This window comes from Erinaceus europaeus, unplaced genomic scaffold (genome assembly GCF_950295315.1).
Source record: "Erinaceus europaeus unplaced genomic scaffold, mEriEur2.1 scaffold_576, whole genome shotgun sequence".
NCBI lineage: Eukaryota > Metazoa > Chordata > Mammalia > Eulipotyphla > Erinaceidae > Erinaceus > Erinaceus europaeus.
Window position 1 is genome coordinate 27,455 of NW_026647248.1, and position 25,493 is coordinate 52,947.

Sequence of the window (25,493 nt, forward strand, 5' to 3'; positions counted from 1 at the left end):
GGAATTGTACCCCCCCATCCTACGATTTTGTTAATGTCTCCTTTCTTAAATAAATTTAAAAAAAAAAAGAAAAAATAGGGCACCAAAGTAAAAACCCTGTGGTGAGGGGTAGACATGCTGCTTCCTGGGACAGTGGGGGGTGGGAGTGGGCGGGAGGGATGGGTCACAGTCTTTTGGTGGTGGGAATGGTGTTTATGTACACTCCTAGCAAAATGTAGACATATAAATCAGTAGTTAATTAATATGAGAGGGGGAAAATCAGTTGTATGTCTCAAAGTTTTTCAAAACACAAACTGAATCTTTTTAATATATAGGCTGTGTATTTGATATGCGGACTCTCTCAAAAGCCTAGACCAAGTAGATCAGAAGCATCCAATAGCACAGCTATATACAAGATACTGGGTACTGTACAGCAAACCATAACAAAAGGACTTTTCAAAGTTAACCCAATTAACAAATAATGTGATGATAACATTAACTATCGATTGTCTTTTTGAACCCTAAGACAGCAGGAACCTCACACCTCCACTATAGAGCCCCTACTTCCCCCAGTCCTGGAACCCTTGGATAGGGCCCACTTTCCCGTATGCATCTCCCAATCCATATCAAATAATATTGCATACGCCAGTCACAACCTAACCAATGCAACGATTGCCACCTCAACATGCTTCACTTCAGACTGTATCCAGAGACTTCACGTGTGGAATGACAACCCTTCAGCTTCATTACTCGGGTGAGACCTTTCCTTTTATAGTACACTCTTTCATCTCAGGTGGTTCACTTTCTAACAATTTCATCTCAGGTGGTTCACTTTCTAACAAAGTCCTAAAACCTAGATATACACCAGTTTCTGTGAGAGAGAGCATATGTTCACATGTATCCGTAAACTACTGCAAAATATATACCTGAAAGCAGAAGTACACTAGAGTTTGCAGTGAGTACCTCCCTAACACTTCCTCTCCACTATTCCAAGCTTTGGGTCCATGATTGCTCAACAATTTGTTTGGCTTCGTATGTTAACTCTCTTTTCAGTCACCAGGTTCCAGATGCCATCAGGATGCTGGCCAGGCTTCCCTGGATTGAAGACCCCATCAATGTGTCCTGGAGCTTCCCCAGAGACACACCCTACTAGGGAAAGAGAGAGGCAGACTGGGGACCAGTCAACGCCCATGTTCAGCGGGGAAGCAATTACAGAAGCCAGACCTTCTACCTTCTGCAACCCACAATGACCCTGGGTCCATGCTCCCAGAGGGATAGAGAATGGGAAAGCTATCAGGGGAGGGGGTGGGATATGGAGATTGGGTGGTGGGAATTGTGTGGAGTTGTACCCCTCCTACCCTATGGTTTTGTTAATTAATCCTTTCTTAAATAAAAAAAAAAAGAAAAAAAAAGAACCAATGAGGATCAGGGTGATGGCACATGGTTGAGCGCACATGTTATAATGCCGAAGGACTTGGGTTTAAGCCCCCATTTCCACCTGCAGGGGGAAAGCTTTCCAAGTGGTAAAATAGTGTTGCAGGTGTCTCTCTGTCTCTCTCCCTCTCTATAACCCCCTTCTCTCTCAATTTCTGGTTGTCTCTAACCAATAAATAAATAGAGATTTTTTTTTAATTAAGAAAAAACCACCAAGAAATAATGAAATTAGAATGCTGATATTATCATCATAGAGATCTTCGGGGGCTGGGTGGTGATTCAGCACCCTGTTAAGTGCACAGAGTACTAAGCTCAAGGATCAACTCAAGTATCTGGGTTGAAGCTCCTGCTTCCCATCTGCATGGGGGTACACTTCACAAGCAGCAAAGTAGGTCTGCAGGTGTCTCTCTTGTTCTCTCCCATCTCAATTTCTGTGTTTTATCCAGTAAAAATGGGAAAAATGGCCACCAGGAGCAATGGACTAGGTGGACTAGGTATCAACCCCCAGTAATAACCTCCAAAAGAGATGTATCCTCAACTGGAGTCAGAAGTTATTCTTAATAATGAAATGTTAATTTGCTTTTATTATGAAAGATGACAAATGGCTGTGTGTTGAGTGAATGGTAAAGAATATGACCACACGCACTGGGAGGCCTCTCAGCAGCTGAGCATGACACTTGTGAGTCATTAGGTTTGATCCCTGGCACCAGATATGCCAGAGCGGTACTTTCATCTCTCTCTCTCTATCCCATTTGATTTAATTTATTTATTATTGGACAAAGACAGAGAGAAATTGAAAGGGGAGGGAGAAATAGTTTCAAAATAACAACAAAAATGTCTTGAACTCATTTTAAGGACCCTACAATTACACTTCATGCATTCCAAATTCATAGGGAGAGAGACAGAGAGACACATGCAGCCCTGCTTCTCCACTCATGAAGCTTTCCCTCTTCAGGTGGGGATCGGGGGCTTGAACCCGGGTTCTTGCACACTGTAGTATATGCTCACCCAGGTGCTCCACTGCCTGCTCCCCTCATATCCCTTTCTATCAAAATAATTAAATCTTTTTTATAAGGAGAGACTTTAAAATTAACAAGACACAAACAGCAAGAAGCCTTTGAGCTATGAGATATTTATAATTTTTTTAAAAAATTATATTTATTTTTCCTTTTGCCCTTCTTTTTTATTGTCATGGTTATTTTTGTTGTTGTTATTGAGGGGAAAATAGAGAGGGGGAGAGAGAGATAGACACCTGCAGACCTGCTTCACCGCCTGTGAAAGCGACTCCCCTGCAGGTGGGGAGCCAGGGGACTGGAACCTGGATCCTTACATTGGTCCTTGTGCTTCATGCCACGTGCGCTTAACCACTGCACTCCCGCCTGACTCCCTATTTATTTGTTTCTTGTCATTTCCAGAGCTTCACTGCTTCAGACAGAAAGTGTAAAACAGAGAGACAGAAAGAGAAAAGGACAGAAACTACAGCACTGGAATTTCCTTCAGTGGGTGGGTCCCAGACTTAACGCTGGCCATCCAAATAGCGAAGACGCACACTGTCCAAATGAGCTGGTTTGCCAGCCTACCCATACATTTTTCTGCCTCCAGGGTTATCACTGGGGCTTGGTACCAGCACTACGAATCCACTGCTCCTGGAGGCTTTTTCCCATTTTGTTGCCCTTGTGGTTGTTATTGTTGTTATAGCTGTTGTTGTTGGATAGGACGGAGAGAAATCGAGAAAGGAGGGGAAGACAAAGAGAAGGAGAGAAAGATAGACACCTGCAGACCTGCTTCATTGCCTGTGAAGCGACTCCCCTGCAGGTGGGGAGCCGGGGTTCGAACCAAGATCCTTATGCTGGTTCTAGCGCTTTGCTCCATGTGTGCTTAACCCGCTGCGCTACTACACAGTCCGCCCCCTCCCCTCCCGCCCCCACCTATTCATACTTAAAAAAAAAGTTTCCAGATAGCTGGAAAGGGAAAGCTCATAAAGCTCCCCCCTTAGAAGCCTGAGACTCTAGATTCTCGTATAATCCCCAGTATTATATGAGTGTAGCAATGAGAACTCCATTAATACTGGTGCAGAGTTTTACTCCACCTGTCTTACTGCATCTCTGCTGTTTTGTCTCATTTTCTATTTTTATTTCTTTTTATTTATTGGATAGAGACAGCCAGAAATCAAGAGGATAGGGGGAATTAGAGAGGGAGAGAGACAGAGAGACACCTGTAACACCGCTTCACCACTCACAAAGCTTTCCCCCTGCAGGTGGAGACTGGGGGCTCGGACCCTGGTCCTTGTGCACTGTAGTGTGCGCTCAGCCAGGTGCCTCACCACCCAGCCCCTCTTCTTCTCATTTTCCTTTTCTTTGTTTCTTAGGTTCCACCTATGAGTATGATCATCCTCCACTAGTCCTTCTTCTACATCATTTTATTTAATGTTATTTCTACCAGTTCCAATTACCCTACAGCAAAAAAGATTTCATCATTTCTTACAGCTGAATAATATTCCATTGTGTATATGTACATTTTTTATACACTTTACATTAATTTGTTTTTGCTTTGCCAGGCTATTGTTTAGCTCTGGCTTATGGTGGACCTGGGAGCTCAAGAGTCTTCGGCATGAAAAGCATTTGCATGGCCCACATAGAAATAACAAGTCAGGGGGTGGTGCGGTAGCGCAGTGGATTAAGCTCAAGTGGCGCAAAGCACAAGGACCTGCGGAAGGATCTAGTTAGAGCCCCCGGCTCCCCACCTGCAAGGGAGTCGCTTCACAGGCGGTGGAGCAGGTCTGCAGGTGTCTTTCTTTCTCTCCCCCTCTCTGCCTTTCCCTCCTCTCTCCATTTCTCTCTGCCCTATCTAACAACAACGACATCAATAACAACAACAATAATAACCACAACAATGGTAAAACAACCAGGGTAACAAAAAAAGGGGGAGAAATGGCCTCCAGGAGCAGTGCACTTGTGGTGCAGGCACCGAGCCCCGAAAATAACCCTGCAGGCAAAAATAAGAAACAAGTCAATAAGCCTTATGAAGTTTCAAAATAACAACAAAAAATGTCTTGAATTCATTTTAAGTACCTACAACTACACTTCATGCATTCCAAATTCATGAAAAGGGAGTGTTTTTGTTAAAATTCTTTAAAGTGACAATGGAGTATATTTTAAGATATGATCAGTGGATATACGTCATCAGCTTAGTGAGCAAATTCTGTGAGAAAACTGATAAAATATTGAATTTGGAGACGAGCAATACAACGGCAGGTTTTGGTGTAAATAGCCACGACACAAAAAGGTATAATTAAGCTAAATATATATCATTCTTATAACTGTATCATTTTAAATAACAAGATTTATCACCTGATTCTGATGACTGTGGATCTGTCTCGTCTTCATTCTCTAGTTGCTCTGTTAATGCCGCCTTATAATTTTCTATTCCAAACTCATGTTTTTTTTGGCTGATGTCACTGATCTGGCTCTGTGTCTCTATTTCCTCTTCCTTTACTTCGTGATTTGGAGGGCAGCCACCACTGTCTTTTCCCATATTTTGCCTCTTTTTCTCTTTCTCAAGTTTTTTTTCATTCTAGCAAAATATGAAAGGTATTATCTTTAGAATATATCTAAGATACTTTTATGGAAGAACTCAAACAATCAAAAAGGATTCTGTCACTCCAGGCACTGTGGTATATATGTAAAAATTCCTTGTTGAATTTTCAATAAAACACATTAATCACCAAACGTTCAGAAAACAGGAAGAACAAAGAAAGAAAATAGTAAAAGTAATTTGCTATCAGGATTCAGGGCTTTGGGCCTTTAGGATTCTACCACTCCTGGAGATCTCTCCCTCTCCCTCTCCCTCTCCCTCTCCCTCTCCCTCTCCCTCTCCCTCTCCCTCTCCCTCTCTCTCTCCCTCTCCCTCTCTCTCTCCTTTACAGGGTGAGAAACAAAGAGGAGAGAAGACAGAGGGGGCAGAGAAGACAGACACTGCTGTACTCTTCTGCCACACCTGAAGCTTTCTCATGTGGTAGCTGGGGGCTTAAACATGAGTCCTTGGGCACGATCCTGTGGTTTACCAGGTGAGCTACCTCCTACTTCAATTTGTGTATTTTGTAGACAAACAAACAAAACAGAAATTATTATTTTTCTGTTCTTGTTAATAAATACATAAAGTGCCTAGTATAGTAACCAACACATAAAATGTTAAGCATAAAACTGTTGTCATGCTTCCTAAGTGTAAATTAGCTGTTATTACTTTCATCAAATGGATTATTATTTTGAATAATCATACTATAACTTATTTTTACCATTTCCCAATTCGAGATCAACTTAAAAGAAATTATTTTCAATTGTTCATTACTCTAGGAAATACAATTGTTGAATAAGTTCTTTAGAACTCCTTTGATAAATGTAAAGCTATAATCCTGAAACTGATCCAATACTATCAATCAATAAAACAGAAGTTCCCAAAAAAGAAAAAAAAAAACCACAAATTCCTAAGATAACTACTGTGTGAATAACTGAACACATTTTAAAATTTAATATACTCTTACTACAAACTTTCCTATAAAAATTCTACACTCTAGGCAAACGGTTAGACTGACATTCCTCCATGTCTTTGCCATTCACATATAACATCAATCACTCCTCTTTCCACCAAATTAAAGATAAATATTTTACATTAATATTGGTTTGACTTGATTTAATTTATCCTACTACTGGTGGAGACAAAATATTAAGTAGCCTTGACTTCTCTTTTGTTTTTTTAGATCAAGACAGAGAAAGACTTAAAGACACCATGGCTTCCTTCAGTGTGGTGGTGGCTGGACCAGAATTTGAGTCATACACATGGCAAAGCAGCACATCATCCAATAGTCACTTTACCAGCCCATCCTTGACATTTTCGTGTTTTCTGCTGGGAACTACTTAAGGTAACCCAACACATATTTTTAAATTTTCTATTAGGTCCTCATTACTTTTATAGTAATTTTAAAGATTTATTTACTTTTTACTGAATGAGAGAACAAGAATATCACATGTGGCGCCAGGGCTGGAATGGCAAGTTTTGCATTTTCCCACTGAGCAAGCTTTTCAAGTCAGCTTTGATGGTTATTTTTTGCCCTGAGTAACCTCTTATAGCATGCATTAGAGTTTATTCAGATGTCTTTGCCTTTGACTTTATATAACAGCTCTTTAGAAAATGAGTGTAATATTTTACACTCTGCTTTATGACTTTCATTTGTTCTGTTTGAACATTTCTCCTCTGTGTATACACAAATATTTAACCATTCTCACTCTATGGTTACTGAATTGATTGTGCTACGTTTTCTTTCTCCCTGTATATACAAATATTTAACTATATTATGTGTTAGTATTTTTTATTTTTTTAAAGATTTACTAACAAGACTGAAACAAGGAAAGAGACAAAAGAACCAGAACATCATTCTGGTATAAGTGGTCCTGGGGATCAAGTTTAGGACTCCACACATGCAAATCCCGTGCTCCAAATGCTGTGCCACTCCTGAGGCTACTGTGCTAATATTTAAATATGTGTGTGTGTGTGTGTGTGTGTGTGTGTGTGTGTGTATATATATGTAATTTTTAAAATTTTATGTGAGTACAGGTCAGCTAACATATGATCAAACCTGGGGTCTTGAGGCTTCAGCCATACAAGTCTTTAACTTTATCATGCTGAGCTAGCTCTCCAGTCCTAACTATTAACATTTTTAAGAACTTCCATTAATTTTTTTCAGACTTTTGAAATTAACTTAATACACAATATTCATTTTTTGTCCCAAAATGACTCAGTTAATTCTTTTTGAGGGAAACATCTTTTTCCCCCTTAGATTTGAAATTAGACCTTTATTTTAATAAATAAAACAATGAGGATTATTGCCATTTGTTCTTCTGATTTCTCTATCCTGCCTACATCTGTCTACTCATTAGCTACGATTGTGAGAAACCAATACCTCACAACTTTCACTATGTGTGGTAAGGTCAAAGGGGTGTGAGGTGCTTCTCTAGAATACAGACATTTTATTTATTTATTTATTTTTAAATTTCTTTATTGGGGAATTAATGTTTTATATTCGACAGTAAATGCAATAGTTTGTACATGCATAACATTTACCAGTTTTCTATATAACAATACAACGCCCACTAGGTCCTCTATCTGGAATACAAACATTTCAAAGGAGATGTCGAATGGGGGAAAAAAAGGGAAAATCATCTGGTAAAAAAAAAAAAAAAGAGAGAGAGACTATCGGCCACTTGTGTCATATTTTAATCATTTTGATCATTCTCTTAAAATTACTGTAGTTTAAAAAATAACTACTTTTCCCATGCTACTATTAATTCAGTGATTTTTTAACATAAGGCACACTTTGTTATGCTGTTCACATCTTCAGGTTATGAAAAGTACATAGTTAATAGAAGTACCTAGGTATTCTAAATAATTTAACATCAAGGTACTAAAATGTAAAATAATTTGTCGTCATTTATAAGGTGGGCATCTTTTACACATATAGATGGTTTCAAAGTACAAAGTCGCACTTGATTTCCGTCTTTTCTGTCAAATTTAAAAAGGACACAAAACAAAATTTGACAAACATATTTAGTGGGATGGAAACAAAGCAATAGCTCAAGTTGTTAAGAAAGCTTTACTGCACTTAGAAAATGTAAGTATAATGGGATTAGCAAACAAAAAAAAGATTAAGTAACATTAACCTGCAGTGTTTAAGCGCCTTAAACCAAATATCTCACTTTGGCAATTGCTTGGCAAAATAAAACACTACCAAAACTATCCAGTCATCTTCTTACCTGTGGAGCTGCCTCCCTCTTGAGCAGCAGCCCCAAGGAAGAAACAATCATCCACCTTTCCAGATGAGCACCTGTGTGGAAGGAGGCAGTGACAGGGAAGAGGAAATGGAGAACACAAAGCCAGGAGCAGCCAGCCAGTTGCCACACTGAACTATGAGTGAAAGGAGAGGAGTTTCAAAAGGCTCTGCCTCTACAGAGCCATAGGTGCTGAGGGCAATTTAAAAAAAGGGCCGATGCAAATTCTAGACACCAGCAGAAAATGAAGACAAAGACTCAGACACACACTTACACATATACACACAGCCCTGACACTTCTTCATAATTAAAATCGACAAGTTACTTTTGGTGAAAACTTCTGGCAATTATTACTAAACTAACTGATATTCAGATATAGAAAAATCTGTCAGTTTCCAAAATTCTTAAATATCCTAGGAAAAAGAGTAAGAAAATACTTTGTGTACTCCAGTACATCCTAAACTTCTAAATATAAAAAAGATAACAACAGCAAAGCAATGACAAAGACAATGAAAGTAAGAGTGGATATATTATTGTCATAGCAAACAAGTGACAGGAATGATTCATCATAATAGTCACTATAATAGTTACTGTATTCACCTTCAACTTCATTCTTTTTTTCCAGAGAGCTTTATTTTTTTAATATTTATTTATTCCCTTTTGTTGCCCTTGTTTTATTATTGTAGTTATTCTTGTCGTCGTTGTTGGATAGGACAGAGAGAAATGGAGAGAGGAGGGGAAGACAGAGAGGGGGAGAGAAAGACAGACACCTGCAGACCTGCTTCACTGCCGCCTGTGAAGCGACTCCCCTGCAGGTGGGGAGCCAGGGGCTCCATCCCGGATTCTTACTCCGGTCCTTGAGCTCTGCGCCACATGCACTTAACCTGCTGTGCTACCGCCTGACTCCCAAGAGAGCTTTATTTTATTTTATTTTATTTATATAAATATAAGAGAGAGAGAGAGAGAAGGAGAGGGAGAGAGAGAGGGAGAGGGAGAGAGAGAGGGAGAGGGAGAGAGAGAGAGAAGACAGAGCACTGCGCAGTTTTGGCTTATGGTGGTGCTCAGGACTGAACCTGGGACCTTAGAGCCTCAAGCATGAAAATCTTTTGCATTTCAATTTCATTCTTATATAATTCTGAAGTCTGTTAATACTAGAACAGATGGTAGGTTTAAAAAGGAGTTAAAAACAACCTATAGCCCATCTGACCCATCTAACTACTTTTAACAAATAACCAGTCTCCAACTACATATTTTATTTTCTCTCATCATTGGTTTTCTTTCCCAACTCCCAACTTCCTTTCTCAGTGCCCAACATTATAGTATAAGATGAAACAATTAATCCGCCACCATCCATACCTCAGTTATGACATGTTCTATAGGCTGGAAAGGGTTAGCAGTGACTGGTTCTGGGTCCACGTCCGCCAGACCACTGGTCCCATCGAGCTCAGCTCGCTCTTGCCGTCCTTGCTCTCTGTTTGAAGAAAAAAGAAAAAAATGGAATTCCTTATGGGAAAACGATTCACAGAAATAGCAAATTTACTTAGGGTTTTCCTTCAGAGAGGAAGAGGAAAATGAATAAACATATTTAACAAACTGTTTATAAAACTGTGGTACATATGCCTTTCAAAAGGTGATGAAGTACAAAAACAGACTCTTAAAAAAACAAGTCTACTATTACCTTTCTTCCCGTAATTTCTGCACACGTTCAGCCCTTTCTCGTTTCTCTTGTTCCTCCAGAGCACGTTGTTCTGTTGTGTCTTTCTGTATACGTTCATTTAAAGTATCAAAATCTCTCGCAATGATATGTAGCAGCCAATAAAGGCCTTTTTTAATGGACTTGTCAATTTTCTTTCCATATCCTAAGACTGCTGAGCAGGGCTCCTGAAAATGAGGAATTTGTTTGACTTCAAGATTAAGTCTAATCAAAACGAATTCAAATTATCCACACAAATCTGCTCATAAGCCACTACGTATAAAATGTGAAGCACTTGCATGTTTAACTAACAAAACACACATATGCAATAATCACTAGCATTGGTACATAAGAGTTAAACTATTTTATAGACGATGTCTATGAGCTATTAAGGGGCCAGGCGGTAGCGCAGCAGTTAAGCGCACATGGCGCGAAACACAAGGATCAGTGTAAGGAGCCCAATTCGAGCCCCGCCCAGCTCCCCACCTGCAGGCAAGTTGTTTCACAAGCAGTGAAGCAGGTCTGCAGGTGTCTGTCTTTCCCCCTCTCTGACTTCCCCATCTCTCTTGATTTCTCTGTCCTGTCCAACAACGACGACAACAATAATAACAACAATGATTGTTTTCGATGGGTTATGTTGTTTTCGCCGGGCTGGCTTCACGGGCGGGTAACAGACGACCAGGGATTCATGGTTGAGCTGTAGGCAGTATCTCTTTATTCATGCAGGACGCAGCACAATCTAAGACGAGCTAAGCTAAACTCAAGGTACAGTACCGTAAAACTCACAATGCTGTCTTTATATATACTTGCCAAGTAAGGTGGAAACAGGATGTGACATAGAGAGGGTGGAGAGAAAAGTGACTGGTGAAAATCAGAGTGTGACAAAGAGGGGGCAGATTAGGTGAGAATCCTACCACTGAACCACAAATGCCCTGGAGGGAGGGTGGAACTTGTTAACAGTGGTTATGGTTCGAGCCCCCGGCTCCCCACCTGCAGGGGAGTCGCTTCACAGGCGGTGAAGCTTGTCTGCAGGTGTCTATCTTTCTCTCCCCTTCTCTGTCTTCCCCTCCTCTCTCGATTTCTCTCTGTCCTATCCAACAATGAATTGCACCAACAAGGGCAATAATAATAACCACAACGAAGCTACAGCAAGGGCAACAAAAGGGGGAAAAAATGGACTCCAGGAGCGGTGGATTCATGGTGCAGGCACCGAGCCCAGCAATAACCCTGGAGGAGGGAAAAAAAAAAATAGAATGAAGTGGTTATGTAAATAGAATAGTGTTAAGCAGGGGGGATTTAAACCAAATGAAACAGAAGGGGTCTCATGCATACCAATAAATGATAAACAACAAGGGCAACAAAAGGGGAAAAAATAGTCTCCAGGAGCAGTGGACTCTTCACTGAGCCCCAGCAATAACCCTGGAGACAAAATAAATAAATAAATAAATAAATAAATAATCTTAAGACGTTATCCCACAAGAGGTCATCAGTGACAGCTATAATTTTAAACAAATTCACTGAAAGACAAGATTGAATTTCCAGAAGAAAAATAACCCTACTTATTAAAAAATATAAACAAGTTTTCATCCCTTGTCATGGAATTTATAATAATATTGAATATCTCTTAAGATTAAAGTCTAACAATTTTTTTGCTAAATGACAAAATTCTTTTTTTTAATTTATTTATTTATTCCCTTTTGTTGCCCTTGTTTTATAGCTGTAGTCATTATTGTTGCTATTGATGTCGTTGTTGGATAGGACAGAGAAAAATGGAGAGAGGAGGGGAAGATAGACGGGGGAGAGAAAGATGACACCTGCAGACCTGCTTCACCACTTGTGAAGCGACCCCCGACACCCCCCCCCACCTCCCCCAGCCCAGGTAGGGAGCGGAGGGCTCGAACCGGGATCCTTAAGCGGGTCCTTGTGCTTTTTGTGTCACGTGCGCTTAACCCGCTGCGTTACGGCCCAACTCCCGACAAAATCCTTTTTAAGACTATATAACTTGTTCTGGCTAATTCACTGATACCCACAACTGAGTGGTTCTGTGGTTTACTGGGAGGGGGGGGGGAGGAAGTTTGTACAATTCTCCTCCTAATTTTCAAAACTCATTATAATTTATCCTGTTTAAATTTCTCTTTATACTTTTTCTTTACTGTTTCTACAATATTTATCACAGGGCACACTGGTAGAACTTACAGGCCCTGTTAAATAAAAACAAATCTTAATCTTTGAAATCATGAAGTGAGTAAGAACTAAACAGAAAACAAACAGCATTGTATTGAATGATACAGCAAAGTGAAAACACTATTTCCTTCCTTAAAAATAATTCTCTTAAATCATTAAAAGATTATTTTGTTGAATGGATGAAGCTGAAGGTGGTTCTCCCAAGTGAAGTAAACTGGTAAAAGACAGCTACAGAATGGTGGTGGTCATGCATGGAATATCAATAAGCAAAAAAAAAAAAAAAAAAAAAATTACAAAAAAACCTGTAGTTAAGCCATCTTAAACACAGGTGTACAGGTGTGAAACTGTATCTTTGAACCCTTACAATTCTCTAAATTACTGTTGAGTCATTGATAATGATTTTTTTGAGAATATTACTTTATTGGTTGCATATGATTAAATTATCTATTACTAGTCCAAAAACTAAATTATACTGACACTATCTCAGAGGGCAGAAAAATTTGAAACACTTACTATTTGACACAGACATTTGTGTTCATTGACCAATTTTTCCAAAGACAGGCATTCAATCACATCAGCTTCTCCTAGAGCTCCTTCCTTGTCTTGTTTATTTGCTAACCTAGAGAAACAAATACAGTGGTTTTGTAGCAAATATATAAAATGGATAGCTAAATAAAAAATATTATGGCCATTATTTTTCTTACTCCAGAGAATTAAATATATTGATCTCAGGAACATATTGGCTTTAGAAAGTATTACATCTATTTCATCATTTTTTTAAATTTTTATTTGTAAAAAGGAAGAAACACTGACAAAAACTATAGGATAAGAGGGGTGAAATTCCACACAGTTCCCACCACCAGAACTCTGTATCCCATCCTCTCCCCTGATAGCTTTCCTATTCTTTATCCCGCTGGGAGTATGGACCCAGGGTTATTGTGGGATACAGAAGGTGGAAGGTCTGGCCCTTGTAATTGTTTCCCCCACTGAACATGGGTGTTGACAGGTCGATCCATACTCCCAGCCTGTCTCTCTCTTTCCCTAGTGGAGTGGGGTTCTGGGGAAGCAGGGCTCCAGGACACATTGGTCTTTTTTCTTTTTAAATTAACTTATTTATTCATGAGAAAGATAAGAGAGAGAGAAAGAAGCAGACATCACTCTGATACATGTGCTGCCAGGGATTGAACTGAGGACTTCGTGGTTGATTTTGTGGCAACTACAAAAATGAGATACAATCAGAACTATTCTATATCTTTGTTTCTTTCTCCTTCTTCCTTTCATTATCCTATAGGCACATTTTAGTTTTTAGTTTATCTTCTCATTTTCCCACTTTAAAACACACACACACACACACACACACACACACACACGGAAAATGGTATTTTAAAAACCACAATTCAATGTTGTTGATTGGTTGATGGATTTGTGCATATAAATGTGTATTTGCAAATGTGCCCATGCATGGTGTAGCTCCATTTTCTCTTTCTGCCTCAAAAATTAGCCAGGTATATATACTCTTCTCTAACTTCAAGTTTTGTTTTTCTTTTCTTTCTTCCTTTTTTTCTCTTTCTTTTTTTACCAGAGCACTGCTCAGCTCTGATGGTGGTGTGGAAGATTTAACCTGGAACTTTGGAGCTTCAGGTGTGAGTCTATTTGCATGACCATTATGCAAATACCTATCTCTGCCCTTAAGCTTCCTTTTTCTATGTTTGTTTCTTTTTTTAATAGTATTTTTCTTTTTTTTATATTTTATTTATTTTATTTTTGACACACACACACACACAGAGAAACACCAGAGCAGTGCTCAACTCTGGTTTATGGTGGTTTCGGGGATTGTACCTGGGACTTTGGAGCCTTAGGCTTGAGAGTCTGTTTGCACAACCATTATGCTGTCTCCCATTCAGTAAATTATAAAATCATGCTGAAGCAGTAAAAAGATCAACATTACTCCTTTTTATAGTTTGTTTGCTCGCCTGTTTTGTTCTGACTAGAGCACCACTCAGCTCTGGCTATTGGTGGCACCAGGGACTAAACATCTTGCACACAAGTTCTGTGTGCAACCTCCAGTCTCCGTGTTGCAAGATACTCTACATGGAAGTGCTGCTCCCACCATTTATTCAGCCTGTCATACTCCAAAGGACTTTTGTATTGTTTCTAGTGCTTTGTTTATATAGGCACTACTGTGAACAACAGATGTGTAAAGGAGTTATTTCTGATTTGGAGCACAGTTTCCAAGATGTAAAAGTACTAGGTTATGGAGAAAAAAAAAACTGATGATGCATTTTTGTATAGAAAAATAATAAGTACAAATGGTCTTTTTAGAGCTATAATAATAATGGACCTCTCCCCCTTCAATGTCAAATTATACCTCAGGCAGAAATAAAATTGTGTGTGTATGTATGTGTGTGTGTGTGTGTGTGGTGGGGGGCTGATTTAATGTATGAGGGGAAAAAAATGTCATTTCTAATTTTTCCTACAAAGATCTCATTGTAACTAATATAATTTTGAGCATTTACATTTACATAATGGGCAGCTTAACATATTACTGTAAGGCTTTCTCTCATTCTAAACTATGGGAGAAACATATTTTAAAATTCAAATTAGTTGGGCTGGGTGGTGGTCCACCTGGAAGGGCTCATTCACTATCATGATCAAGGACCATGCTTCACAGTGAAGCATTGCTGGAGGTGTCTGTCTTTCTCTGTTCCTCTCTAGTTCTCCCTCCTCCTCAATTCCTCTCTGCACTAGCAAATAAGAGAAATAAAGAAAAAATAATTACTAGGTATAATAAAAGGTGGAAGTTTTAAAGACATGATCTCTTTTCTATCTGTTCTCAATATCAATGGTTTGGCGAGGTAAGCACTTAGCCTTCCCTATAGAAGAGCATTCTATCATCTTAAAGTGAATGGAGCAAAAAGTCTCTACGCCAAATTTCCTTTCATTCCTATTTACTTCAAATCTTCATATTTAGCAAGCTTTGAAAACAAAAATTAAGCAAAGTAACTGGAACAAACGCTAGGTTTTTGGTTTTGTCTTGTTCTGTTTTTTTGTAATTTATTTTACATAGAATGTAGGACTGGCATTACAGAACCAGTGCCAAAACTCTATGGAAGCACTTTAACAAGGACTTCCTGTTACCAAGGCTCCAATGAAAATGGTCTTCCTTTAATCTAAAGAATGAGTGGCTAACAGGCAGAACCGGATTCTCCAGGTGTGAAGCAAGCAATTTGTTCTTCTCATTTGATATTAACAGCGAAAGGACAAGTTTATCTCTGACTGACTTGACTTCAGTATTTGACTTTCAATTGACTAAAAATCATACAGAAATTAGCCTCTGAAATGTAAGAACACGAACAAAGCATTGCAGACGATACTCAGATTTTCTCTCAAAAAACAAAACAAAACAAAAAACTCAGAACTCCTACCCTGCAAGTGGATAGCCAACAAAAGGAACAAGACAGAAAGGTAAACCACTGTTTTTTTGTGTGCTTTTTAATGTGAGACTTGCATAGACTAAAATCTGATGTGCTGTGGCATTGAAAATAGCTCAGCAGGTAATCAAAGTTACTTGCTTTCCTCAGATTGAAGTGGGTTACAAGCAGCTGGCCTGCTCATATAGACTACTAATATAGTGAATGGAATTTGAGTTTAGAGCTATGGAATATTATAAGTACAGCTCTATAAAGCAAGTTAATGTGTCCTTATAAGTTGCTTAAATTATTTTATTCTGGAAGCACTGGAAGTTAGGTACTATAAAAACAAACTTTAAAAATCTTTCTTTTGTAAATTACTATAAATCAGCCAGGGTACCCTGTGCTTGCTTTTGAGAACACCTTTATACTTCCCTCCAAACAGAAGTTTAGGCCCAGTTTTGGCACAATATGTGCAAGTCTTAAAGTAATGTTCTATGTCTGAATTTATTGTTATCACCCAGGTTATTTTAAAATGTAATTGAGGGAGTCAGAAAATGATTACGTAAAAGGACTACTGTAAACTGTCACGGTTACTTTTCTTGTTTTTTTTTTTTTTTAATTGTTGTAGTTGTTGATGTCATTGTTGTAGGATAGGACAGAGAAAAATGGAGAGAAGAGGAGAAGACAGAGGGGGGGGAGGAGAGAAAGACACCTGCAGACCTGCTTCACCTTCAGTGAAGCGACACCGGTCCTTGCGCTTTGTTCCACCTGCGCTTAACCGGCTGCACTACCGTCCGACTCCCGTCACTTTTCTTATATTTAAGCGAATAATTTATAACATTTAATGCAAACATATTTGTTTTGATAGCTTAAAAATTTCAGCCTGCATTATTTCAGTGCAATACATATGTGCAGATATGATACAATCAAAAAGAAGTAAGAGAAAGGAGCTTAATCAAAACATTTATTGAACTGCTTCATGGTTATTTTCTATCATGTTAGAATTTAATAACACATTTCAAATCAAAAGAGCAAACAGTAAGAGTTTAAGGTAGACTTGAAAGTTGACTATGTACCATCTAGAAAACATTTTCTTTTTTTAAAAAAATTTTAATATTTATTTTCCCTTTTGTTGCCCTTGATTTTTTTTATTGTTGCTGTAGTTATTACTGTCGTCGTTGTTAGGACAGAGAGAAATGGAGAGAGTAGGGGAAGACAGAGAGGGGGGAGAGATAGACACCTGCAGACCTGCTTCACTGCTTGTGAAGGACTCCCCGCCTGCAGGTGGGGAGCCGGGGGCTTGAACCGGGATACTTAAGCCGGTCCCTGTGCTTTGTGCCTCGTGGGCTTAACCCGCTGTGCTACTGCCCGACTCCCGAAAACATTATTTTCAAAGCTTCACAGTTCTTAATATAAAAACCATTCTATGGGGAGCCGGGGGCTCAACCAGGATCCTTATGCGGGTCCTTACACTTCACGCCATATGCACTTTACCCGCTGCCCTGCCGCCCGCAACCCTGGTGCTGCTTTCCTTCACTCGCTGCCTCTCTAGCCTAAAAATCTGACCTGGAATGGTGAAGCCCCAGTGATGACCAATAATGATAATGATAATAATGATGTAGAAAAAAATGAAACATGACATACTTGTCATATACTTTAGATAGAATAAATGTAATTTATTTTTAAAAGTCTTGTTTTCCACATTTCAGTAATCAGAGATGACTGCAAATATCAGATACCTTCACCTTAAATTAGTAAAGTGTTGCAAGTTCATGTTATGTTGGATTAGAAACTCTTTCTTAAAATATTTTATTTAGTCGGCATAATAAATATGAAAATGCCTTACTTAAAAAGAAATGTGGGAGTCGGGCGGCAGCGCAGCGGGCTAAGCGCACATGGCTCAAAGCGCAAGGACAGGAGTAAAGATCCCGGTTCAAGTCCCCGGCTCCCCACCTGCAGGGGAGTCGCTTCACAAGCAGTGAAGCAGGTCTGCAGGTGTCTGTCTTTTTCTCCCGGTCTTCCCCTCCTCTCTCTATTTCTCTCTGTCCTATCCAACAACGATGACAGCAATAACAACAATAATAACGATAAACAACAAGGGCAACAAAAGTGAAAAAATGGCCTCCAGGAGCAGTGGATTCATAGTGTAGGCACTGAGCCCCAGCAGTAACCCTAGGGGCAAAAAAAATAAAAATAAAAATAAAAATAAAAACCATTTAAAAAAAAAGAAAGAGAAATGTCTTAAACTAGAAAGACAAATACTGAATGATTTTGCTCATGTGCAAAGTATAGAGAATCAAAGCATAGAACAGATAAAGTTAAAAGAAAGCAAACCTTTAGATTTTGACTACAGAACTAAGCTTTCCAAAAGTGAGCATTAAAAAATGGAGGCCCCGGGAGTCGGGCTGTAGCTCAGCGGGTTAAGTGCAGGTGGCACAAAGCACAAGGACCGGCATAAGGATCCCGGTTCGAGCCCTGGCTCCCCACCTGCAGGGGAGTCGCTCACAGGTGGTGAAGCAGGTCTGCAGGTGTCTATCTTTCTCTCCTCCTCTCTGTCTTCCCCTCCTCTCTCCATTTCTCTCTGTCCTATTCAACAACGATGACATTAATAACTACAACAATAAAACAACAAGGGCAACAAAAGGGAATAAATATTTTTTTAAAAAAGGAAGGTGCTTCAATAAAGGATTATTTGGAGAAAAAAAAAAAAAAGGAGGCCCCACAGACTGTGGTGGAGGGATACTGGTACTTGGTGATGAATGTGATATAGTGACACACATGTAAAAAGGTACAAAGCTACGGCCACAGAACAAACACTGTCTATTAAACCAACATTATCGAATACAAGAAAAATGAAATCGGGGCCAGGTGGTAGTGCACCAGGTTAAGCGCACATACTACGAAACAGCAGGGACCTGCGCATGAATCCCAGTTCCAGCTGCCCGCTGCCCACCTGCAGGGGGGTCGCTTCACAAGAGGTAAAGCAGGTCTGCAGGTGTCTATTCTTGTCTCCACCTATCTTCCTCTCCACTGGCAATTTCTCTCTACCTTCCCCTCCAGTGTCAATTTCTCTCTGTCCTATCCAAAAATTTTTTAAAAAAATGGCTATAGGAGCAGTGGGTTCATAGTGCAGAAACCAAGCCCCAGCTATAACCCTGGAGGAAAAAAATAGAAAGAAAGAAAGAAAGAAAGAAAGAAAGAAAGAAAGAAAGAAAGGAAGGAAGAAAGGAAGAAAGAAAAGAAAATCTAGCTAACACAAAAATGTACAGGAGACCAGGTGATGGATCACCCCATTGAGTGCACATATTTCCACTCACAAAGACACAGGTTAAAGCTTCCAATCCCCACCTGCAGGAGGAGGCTTCGTGAGCAGTAAAACTGAGCTGCAGTTGTCTCTCTTTTTCTCTCCCTATCTCCCCTTCCACTCTCAATTTCTCTCTGCCCTATCAGATTAAATAAATTAACACCAAAAAAATGTAAGTTAAATGCATCTACACCAGCATATTTGTTAAAGCACTAAGTTATTTATTTATTTATTTACGTACTTATTTATTATTGGATAGAGAGAGAGAGAAATTGAGGGGAGGGAGAGATAAAAGATGGAGAGAGACACCTGCAGCCCTGCTTCACCACTTGTGAAGCTTTTCCCCTGTAGGTGGGGACCAGGGGCTTGAACCCAGGTCCTTGCACACTGTAGTGCGAGTGCTTAACTAGGTCTACCACTGCCTGGCCCCAGCACTAAGTAATTTTTATCCATACGCCTATTTCTGGAAATATATCCTGTCTATAATGGGGTGGAGAATTTTTCCTTTGAGTCATGCAAGTTTACTCTCTATTAACAAGAACAAACTGTCAGTTGATTACCATATATGTGTGTGTGTACTCTTACCTAATATAAATATCATATTTCAGCTGAAGATACAGTTATTGATAATATACTACTAAGCCATATATAGTAAGTAGTACCATGAGCTAAACATGCTGAATGATAATTCATATTTGGATAAAGGGTCCAGGTTTCACACAAAAATTAAATAAAGGTACAACAAACAGCAGTATTAGCTGCATACACTATACACTGTAAGAAGTCATATTCCTGGGTCAGTACTAGGATAGGAAACATAAACATTTATACAAAAAGAGCAATAAAGTGCACCTCACTTCTTCCTATCTTATGTCAGTCTATGACTAAGAACCAAAGACAAAGGCATTATAAAGTCCCCAATACCTATATCAGATGGAGACCTTTTTTTTTTTCTTATAAGGGTCACGTGAGTATTCATATCATCGTTCATCAGCCATACAAAATTATCAAATTTGAAATTAGCACTTAATTTAGCTAAGAAAAAAGGTTCCTATATTTCTTGAATTTGAATGCCACCTGTGGTTACTGTGACAAGGCCAAACCAAAGGACTCTGACCTATGAGCAGGGCACTCCCTACCCAAGCTCTACAAGGATTCAGATCTCTCAGAGAATTTATATGGCATAGGTCTGTAAAGTCAGAACTAATTCCTTTCTTCCTATAATTTGTAAAAATGTCTTAGTTCTAGGAGTCGGGCAGTAGCGCAGCGGGTTAAGCACACGTGGCGCAAAGCGCAAGGACCAGCATCAGGATCCCGGTTCGAGCCCTGGCTCCCCACCTGCAGGGGAGTCACTTCACAAGCAGTGAAGCAAGTCTGCAGGTGTCTATGTTTCTCTCCTCCTCTCTGTCTTCCCCTCCTCTCTCCATTTCTCTCTGTCCTATCCAACAACGACGACATCAATAACAACAACCAAAGGCAACAAAAGGGAAAAATAAATATTAAAAAAAAATCATTATAAAAAAGTCTTAGTTCTGACCATTGAAAAGGTCCAGGAGTAGGGAGTCAGGCGGTAGCACAGCGGATTAAGCGCACATGGCACAAAGCACAAGGACAGGCATAAGGATCCAGGTTCAAGCCCCGGCTCCCCACCTGCAGGGGAATCAGTCGCTTCACAAGTGGTGAAGCAAGTCTGCAGGTGTCTGTCTTTCTCTGCCCCTCTGTCTCCCCCTCCTCTCTCCATTTCTCTCTGTCCTATCTAACTAATAACGACGACATCAATAACTACAACAATAAAAACAAGGGCAACAAAAAGGGAAAATGAATAAATATTTTAAAAAAAAGGTCCAGGAACAATGAAAAATAATTATGTGGGAAATCAAAGAGCCAGCAAGTAGCTCACTTGGATAGTGGGCTGGTCTGTCACATGTGCGACCCAAGTTCAAGTCTCGGCCTCAAAGAAGCTTTGGTGCCCTAGTGTCTGTCTATCTGGAAGAAAGAAAGAAAGAGAGAGAAAGAAGAAAGGAAAAAGGAAATAGAGAGAGAAAGCAAAATAAATGAATAATACAAATAAAAACTGGACATGCCCTCAAGCCAAGATTTCATAAGAAGGAATAAAAACACAAAATATCAGGAATTCCATAAACAGATTTCTAAAAGGTAACAAAGAAATCTGTAAAACAGCATGGAAAATTTTTTCAAAATTCAAAGGGAATATCATTTCACATAAAATATATAGCCACGGGGAATATTCTGTTTAGTTATAAGGATAACAGAAAGCACATTCCCAGAAATGGAAGTTATCAACGCATTCATGTTGTGAAAAGAAGCTTTTGTATGACATCCCCTGCCCCATAGCAATGTGAACAGAATTAAGAAACCAGAAATGCAGGAAAATACAAGAAAAAGAAAATCAACATAGTAGGTGATCACATTAGAAGCTACAGGAAAAAAAAAAAAAAGAAGCTACAGGAAAGACTCGAAAAGAAATAAAAAGTATCTGCTATATTTTTCTTTCTTTTTAAGCATTTTTTTTGTATTATATTTACTTATTGGATAGAGACAGTCAGAAATCAAGACGGAAGGGGTTGGTAGAGAGGGAGTCAGAGAGACATCTGTATCCCTGCTTCACCACAAAGCTTTCCGGAACCCTGCAGGTGGGGACCAGGGCTTGAACCTGGGTCCTTGTGCATTGTAACATGTGCGCTCAACCAGGTGCACCACCACCACTTTCTGTCTAATTGCCACCAGGGTTATGGCTGGGGCTCAGTGCCAGTATAACATAGGATGATACATTACCAACACCCTAAAATAATAATTGCTGTGAGGAACTCTAGTACTGTAGGAGCAGTGAATCACACATGCATGAAACCTCCCATCACCAACAAAACTAACAAAACTAAAATACAAACTAAGACAACCTATCAAACAAATCATCAGATGAAAAAAAAATAATTCAAACAATATCAGTTATTCAGGAAATTTTATGAAAAATTCAGTTTTCTCAATTTCTCTGTCTCTATCCAATAATAGATAAATCAAAGTATTTAAAAAATTAATGAGCAGGGGTAGATAGAGAGCATAATGGTTATGCAAAGAAACTATCATGCCTGAGGCTTCAAAGTCCCAGGTTCAATCCCCCACACCACCATAAGCCAGAGCTGAGCAATGTTCTGGTTTAAAAAAAAAAAAATTAACTGGAAATTTCATCTTTAATAATAAGTGCACTTGAGTCCTTTCATTTGAAAAGTTTATTATGGCCAACCTTCTATTCTAACATATTACCCTCTATTAATAAAAACATTAGATGACAGTATAACACTGAAGAACTTATTTGGGGACAATCATATTTCTTTTTTTAAAATTTTTTATTATCTTTATTTATTTATATAGAAATCGAGGGAAGGGGGAGATAAATAGGGAGAGAGACAGAGAGACACCTGCAACCCTGCTACACAATTCTCAAAGTTTTCCCTTTGCAGGTGGGGACCAGGAGCTTGAACAGGGGTCCCTGCGTGTTGTTAAATGTGCGCTCAACCAGGTACACCACCATCCGACCCCGGGACAATTATATTTCTATCACTGCTTTCTGAGCAACCTCAGTCAACTAAATAGGATACATAGTTGCCTCACATTATATGAGGCAACATCAATTACTTCATGCTACTTTCCCATTTTAGTAAACTTTGTGAGGTGATTCTTATGTTTTTCTTTTCTAATTTTTAATATCGTTTCAGGAAACTAAAAGGGTTTTTTTTTTCCCTGGAGGATATTCAGTTATGTGAAGCTAACAGCTACTAAGGAGAAATACTAAAGCCTCTATTTGTTAAACACAATCATTTTTGCTTCTGAGGAGGAAAGGGAAGATGAAAGACCGACTTCAAGAACTAAAGCAGAGAACAAAGGAAATTGAACTTTCTAGAGAGAGGAATGCGTCATCTACGGAAGCTGAGGAACAAGGAGTATTTCTTCAGCAAGCTGTTGTTTATGAAAGAGAGCCTGTGGCTGAAAGACACCTACATGAAATTCAAAAGCTACAGGAGAATATTAATAACTTCATAGGTGATGTTCAAAACTTTGAGCAGCAGCAGAAGAATCTGATGGCTTCAATGAGGAGGTTTAGTTTACTTAAGAGAGAGTCCAGCATTGCAAAGCAAATAAAGAGTCAAGCGGAGCACATTAACAGAGGTCTGGACAATTTAGTAAAAGAAGCAAAAAAATCAGAGGTCGAAAATGGCCCATCATCAGTGATCACAAGAATACTTAAATCTCAGCATGCTGCAATGTTCCGCCATTTCCAGCAAACTATGTTTATTTATAATGACACCATAGCAGCAAAGCAAGAGAAGTGTAAAACGTTTATTTTCCGTCAACTGGAAGTTGCAGGGAAAGATATTCCTGAAGAAGAAGTCAATGATATGCTTCATCAAGGAAAATGGGAAGTTTTCAACGAAAGTTTGCTTACAGAAGTCAGTATCACTAAAACACAACTCTCACAGATTGAACAGAGACATAAGGAACTTGTTAATTTAGAGAATCAAATAAAAGACTTAAGGGAACTTTTTATTCAGATATCTCTTCTAGTAGAGGAACAAGGAGAAAACATCAATAATATTGAAATGGTAGTGAATGGTACAAAAGAATATGTTCACACTACCAAAGAGAAATTTGGACTGGCTGTAAAATATAAAAAAAGAAACCCATGCCGGGTATTGTGTTGTTGGTGTTGTCCTTGCTGTAGCTCAAAATAAAGAAGCTATTTTAGAAAAGTTTTCTAGCTTTAGAGTGACAGATGTTCCATGTGAGGGTCTTGTACTGTTTTCATTATTATTTTTTTTTTACATTATTTATTTTTCCCTTTTTGTTGCCCTTGTATTTTATTGTTGTTGCAGTTATTATTGTTGTTATTGATGTCGTCGTTGTTGGTTAGGACAGAGAGAAATGGAGAGAGGAGGGGAAGGCAGAGAGGGGGAGAGAAAGACAGACACCTGCAGACCTGTGTAAAGGTATAAATACTTCAAAGATCTAAAATCAAGCCACCTGTATCTAATCTTTCGTGATTTGAAAAAGTCCATTAACTCAATGCTCAACAAATTCTGGGAAAAATCCAAGTAAGCACTCAATGAGAAATCTAGATGCTAATTGCGAGCTGAATGTAGCTGAAGGGTTAAAAAGTACGTTACAGGACAGCTGTCTTCATCTTGGGCTCATTCAGGGAGACTGGCAGGTAAAGTTAAAAAACCACATTTGCCATCCCTTCATCATGAGCGAGGCACTGGGTTGGGACGTGGGAATAACTTTCGAATTCACACAGGGCTATCAATGAACATGAAAAAGATGCTTAAGGGCCAGAAGCCTTGCATGCTCTCGTCTATGGCACTATTTTACTTGCACCTCTGAAAGTTCACAATGGGAATATCTCCAAAGTCTAGAGATTTCATTTTAATGCAGGGCTGGAGGTTGAGTCCAGGGTTTCACCAGTCTTGAGCCACCTCCCCAGCCCTCTACTGGGATTCTTATAGAGGCTCAGCACATAGGTAATGTCAAATATTCAATATTTTTATAGAACTTTTTACCTGTTTTTTTTTATTTTTATCTTTATTTATTGGATAGAGACCACCAGAAATCGAGAGGGGAAAAGACAGAGAGGCACCTGCACTACTCGAACAGCTTTCCCACAGCAGATAGGGAACCAGAGGCTCAAACCTGGGTCCTTGTGCATTGGAACATGTGTGGCCAACCAGGTTTGCCACCACCTGGCCCCTCAAATATTCAGTAGTAACCCCTTTTTTTAGTCTTTCTCACTTCACAAGAGAACGGGTGTCTGTGTTTAGAAGGAAAAATAAAAAAATTAAGACTGGGGCTGGATGGTGGCTCACTTAGCTGAGCACACGTTACAAAGTGTGAGGACCCAGGTTCGAGCCCCTGGTCCCCATCTGCAGGGAGAAAGCTTTGCATGTGGTGAAGCAGTACTGCAGGTGCCTCTCTGTCTCTCTCCCTATCACCCCTTCCCTCTCAATTTCTGGTTTACTCTACACAATAAATCAATAAAGATAATTTAAAAAATAAGACCAACAGAAGCCAGACCTCCCACCTTCTACACCCCATAAAGACAGTCCACATTCCCAGAGGGATAAAGAATAGGGAACCTTCCAGTGGAGGGGATGTGATACAGAACTCTGGTGGTGGGAATTGTATGGAATTATACCCTTCTTATCCCACAATCCTGTCAATCATTATTAAGTCACTGATGAAAAAATTAAAATAAATAAAAAAAAGAAAATTCTAAGCTTCTAAATCATGGCTTTCTGGTAAACAGCCCCCATCCAGCATCCATTCAGTAGCCCACCGAGAGTCTCCTCAGCAGTAAAAGAAGATACTCCTATCATCTAAGAAGTTATAAGGGTTTCACAAGATTTGTGTCAGGAGCCAGGGTCAAAGACCAAAAGTTATAATAAAATATTTTTAGTGCTCTTATCATTTATGAATTCTCAAGAGTCTGAGGAGCTCTGTGTCAGAAAGTAGAGGCAGAAACCAATATATAATTTTCTATTCTAAGTCACAGTATCACAGCTGTCTAGAAAGGTCAGCTCATAAAAGCTGGAGACAAAAGTATATGGTAAAAAGTCACAATAAAAGCTTCTCCTAACATGGAAATGCATAACTTT

General features: G+C 39.2%; 2 protein-coding genes across 4 annotated transcripts in view; one reads left to right on the plus strand and one right to left on the minus strand.

Annotated features, from left to right (window-relative positions):
• Window positions 1-25,493, minus strand: part of ARL13B (ADP ribosylation factor like GTPase 13B) — a 55,122-nt gene that overhangs the window by 8,923 nt on the left and 20,706 nt on the right. For all 3 annotated transcript variants that reach the window (XR_009547911.1, XM_060183862.1, XM_007532543.3), the window contains exons 4-7: window positions 12,625-12,730; window positions 9,913-10,115; window positions 9,591-9,705; window positions 4,764-4,986 (exon numbers count right to left, since the gene is read on the minus strand). Coding sequence is in view for 2 of the 3 variants with exons in the window: in XM_060183862.1 (XP_060039845.1) it covers window positions 4,764-4,986; window positions 9,591-9,705; window positions 9,913-10,115; window positions 12,625-12,730 (647 nt within the window). In the remaining variant the exon portion in view is untranslated. The remainder of the gene's footprint in view (window positions 1-4,763; window positions 4,987-9,590; window positions 9,706-9,912; window positions 10,116-12,624; window positions 12,731-25,493) is intronic.
• Window positions 15,317-23,597, plus strand: STX19 (syntaxin 19). The gene is made up of 2 exons (XM_007532542.3): window positions 15,317-15,576; window positions 22,563-23,597. The coding sequence occupies exon 2, from the start codon at window positions 22,692-22,694 to the stop codon at window positions 23,574-23,576; it is 885 nt and encodes a 294-aa protein (XP_007532604.1). The 5' UTR covers window positions 15,317-15,576; window positions 22,563-22,691; the 3' UTR covers window positions 23,577-23,597.

Coding starts and splice junctions, on each gene's coding strand:
- STX19 (XM_007532542.3), top strand. CDS start 22,692: ATGAAAGACCGACTTCAAGAACTAAAGCAGAGAACAAAGGAAATTGAA.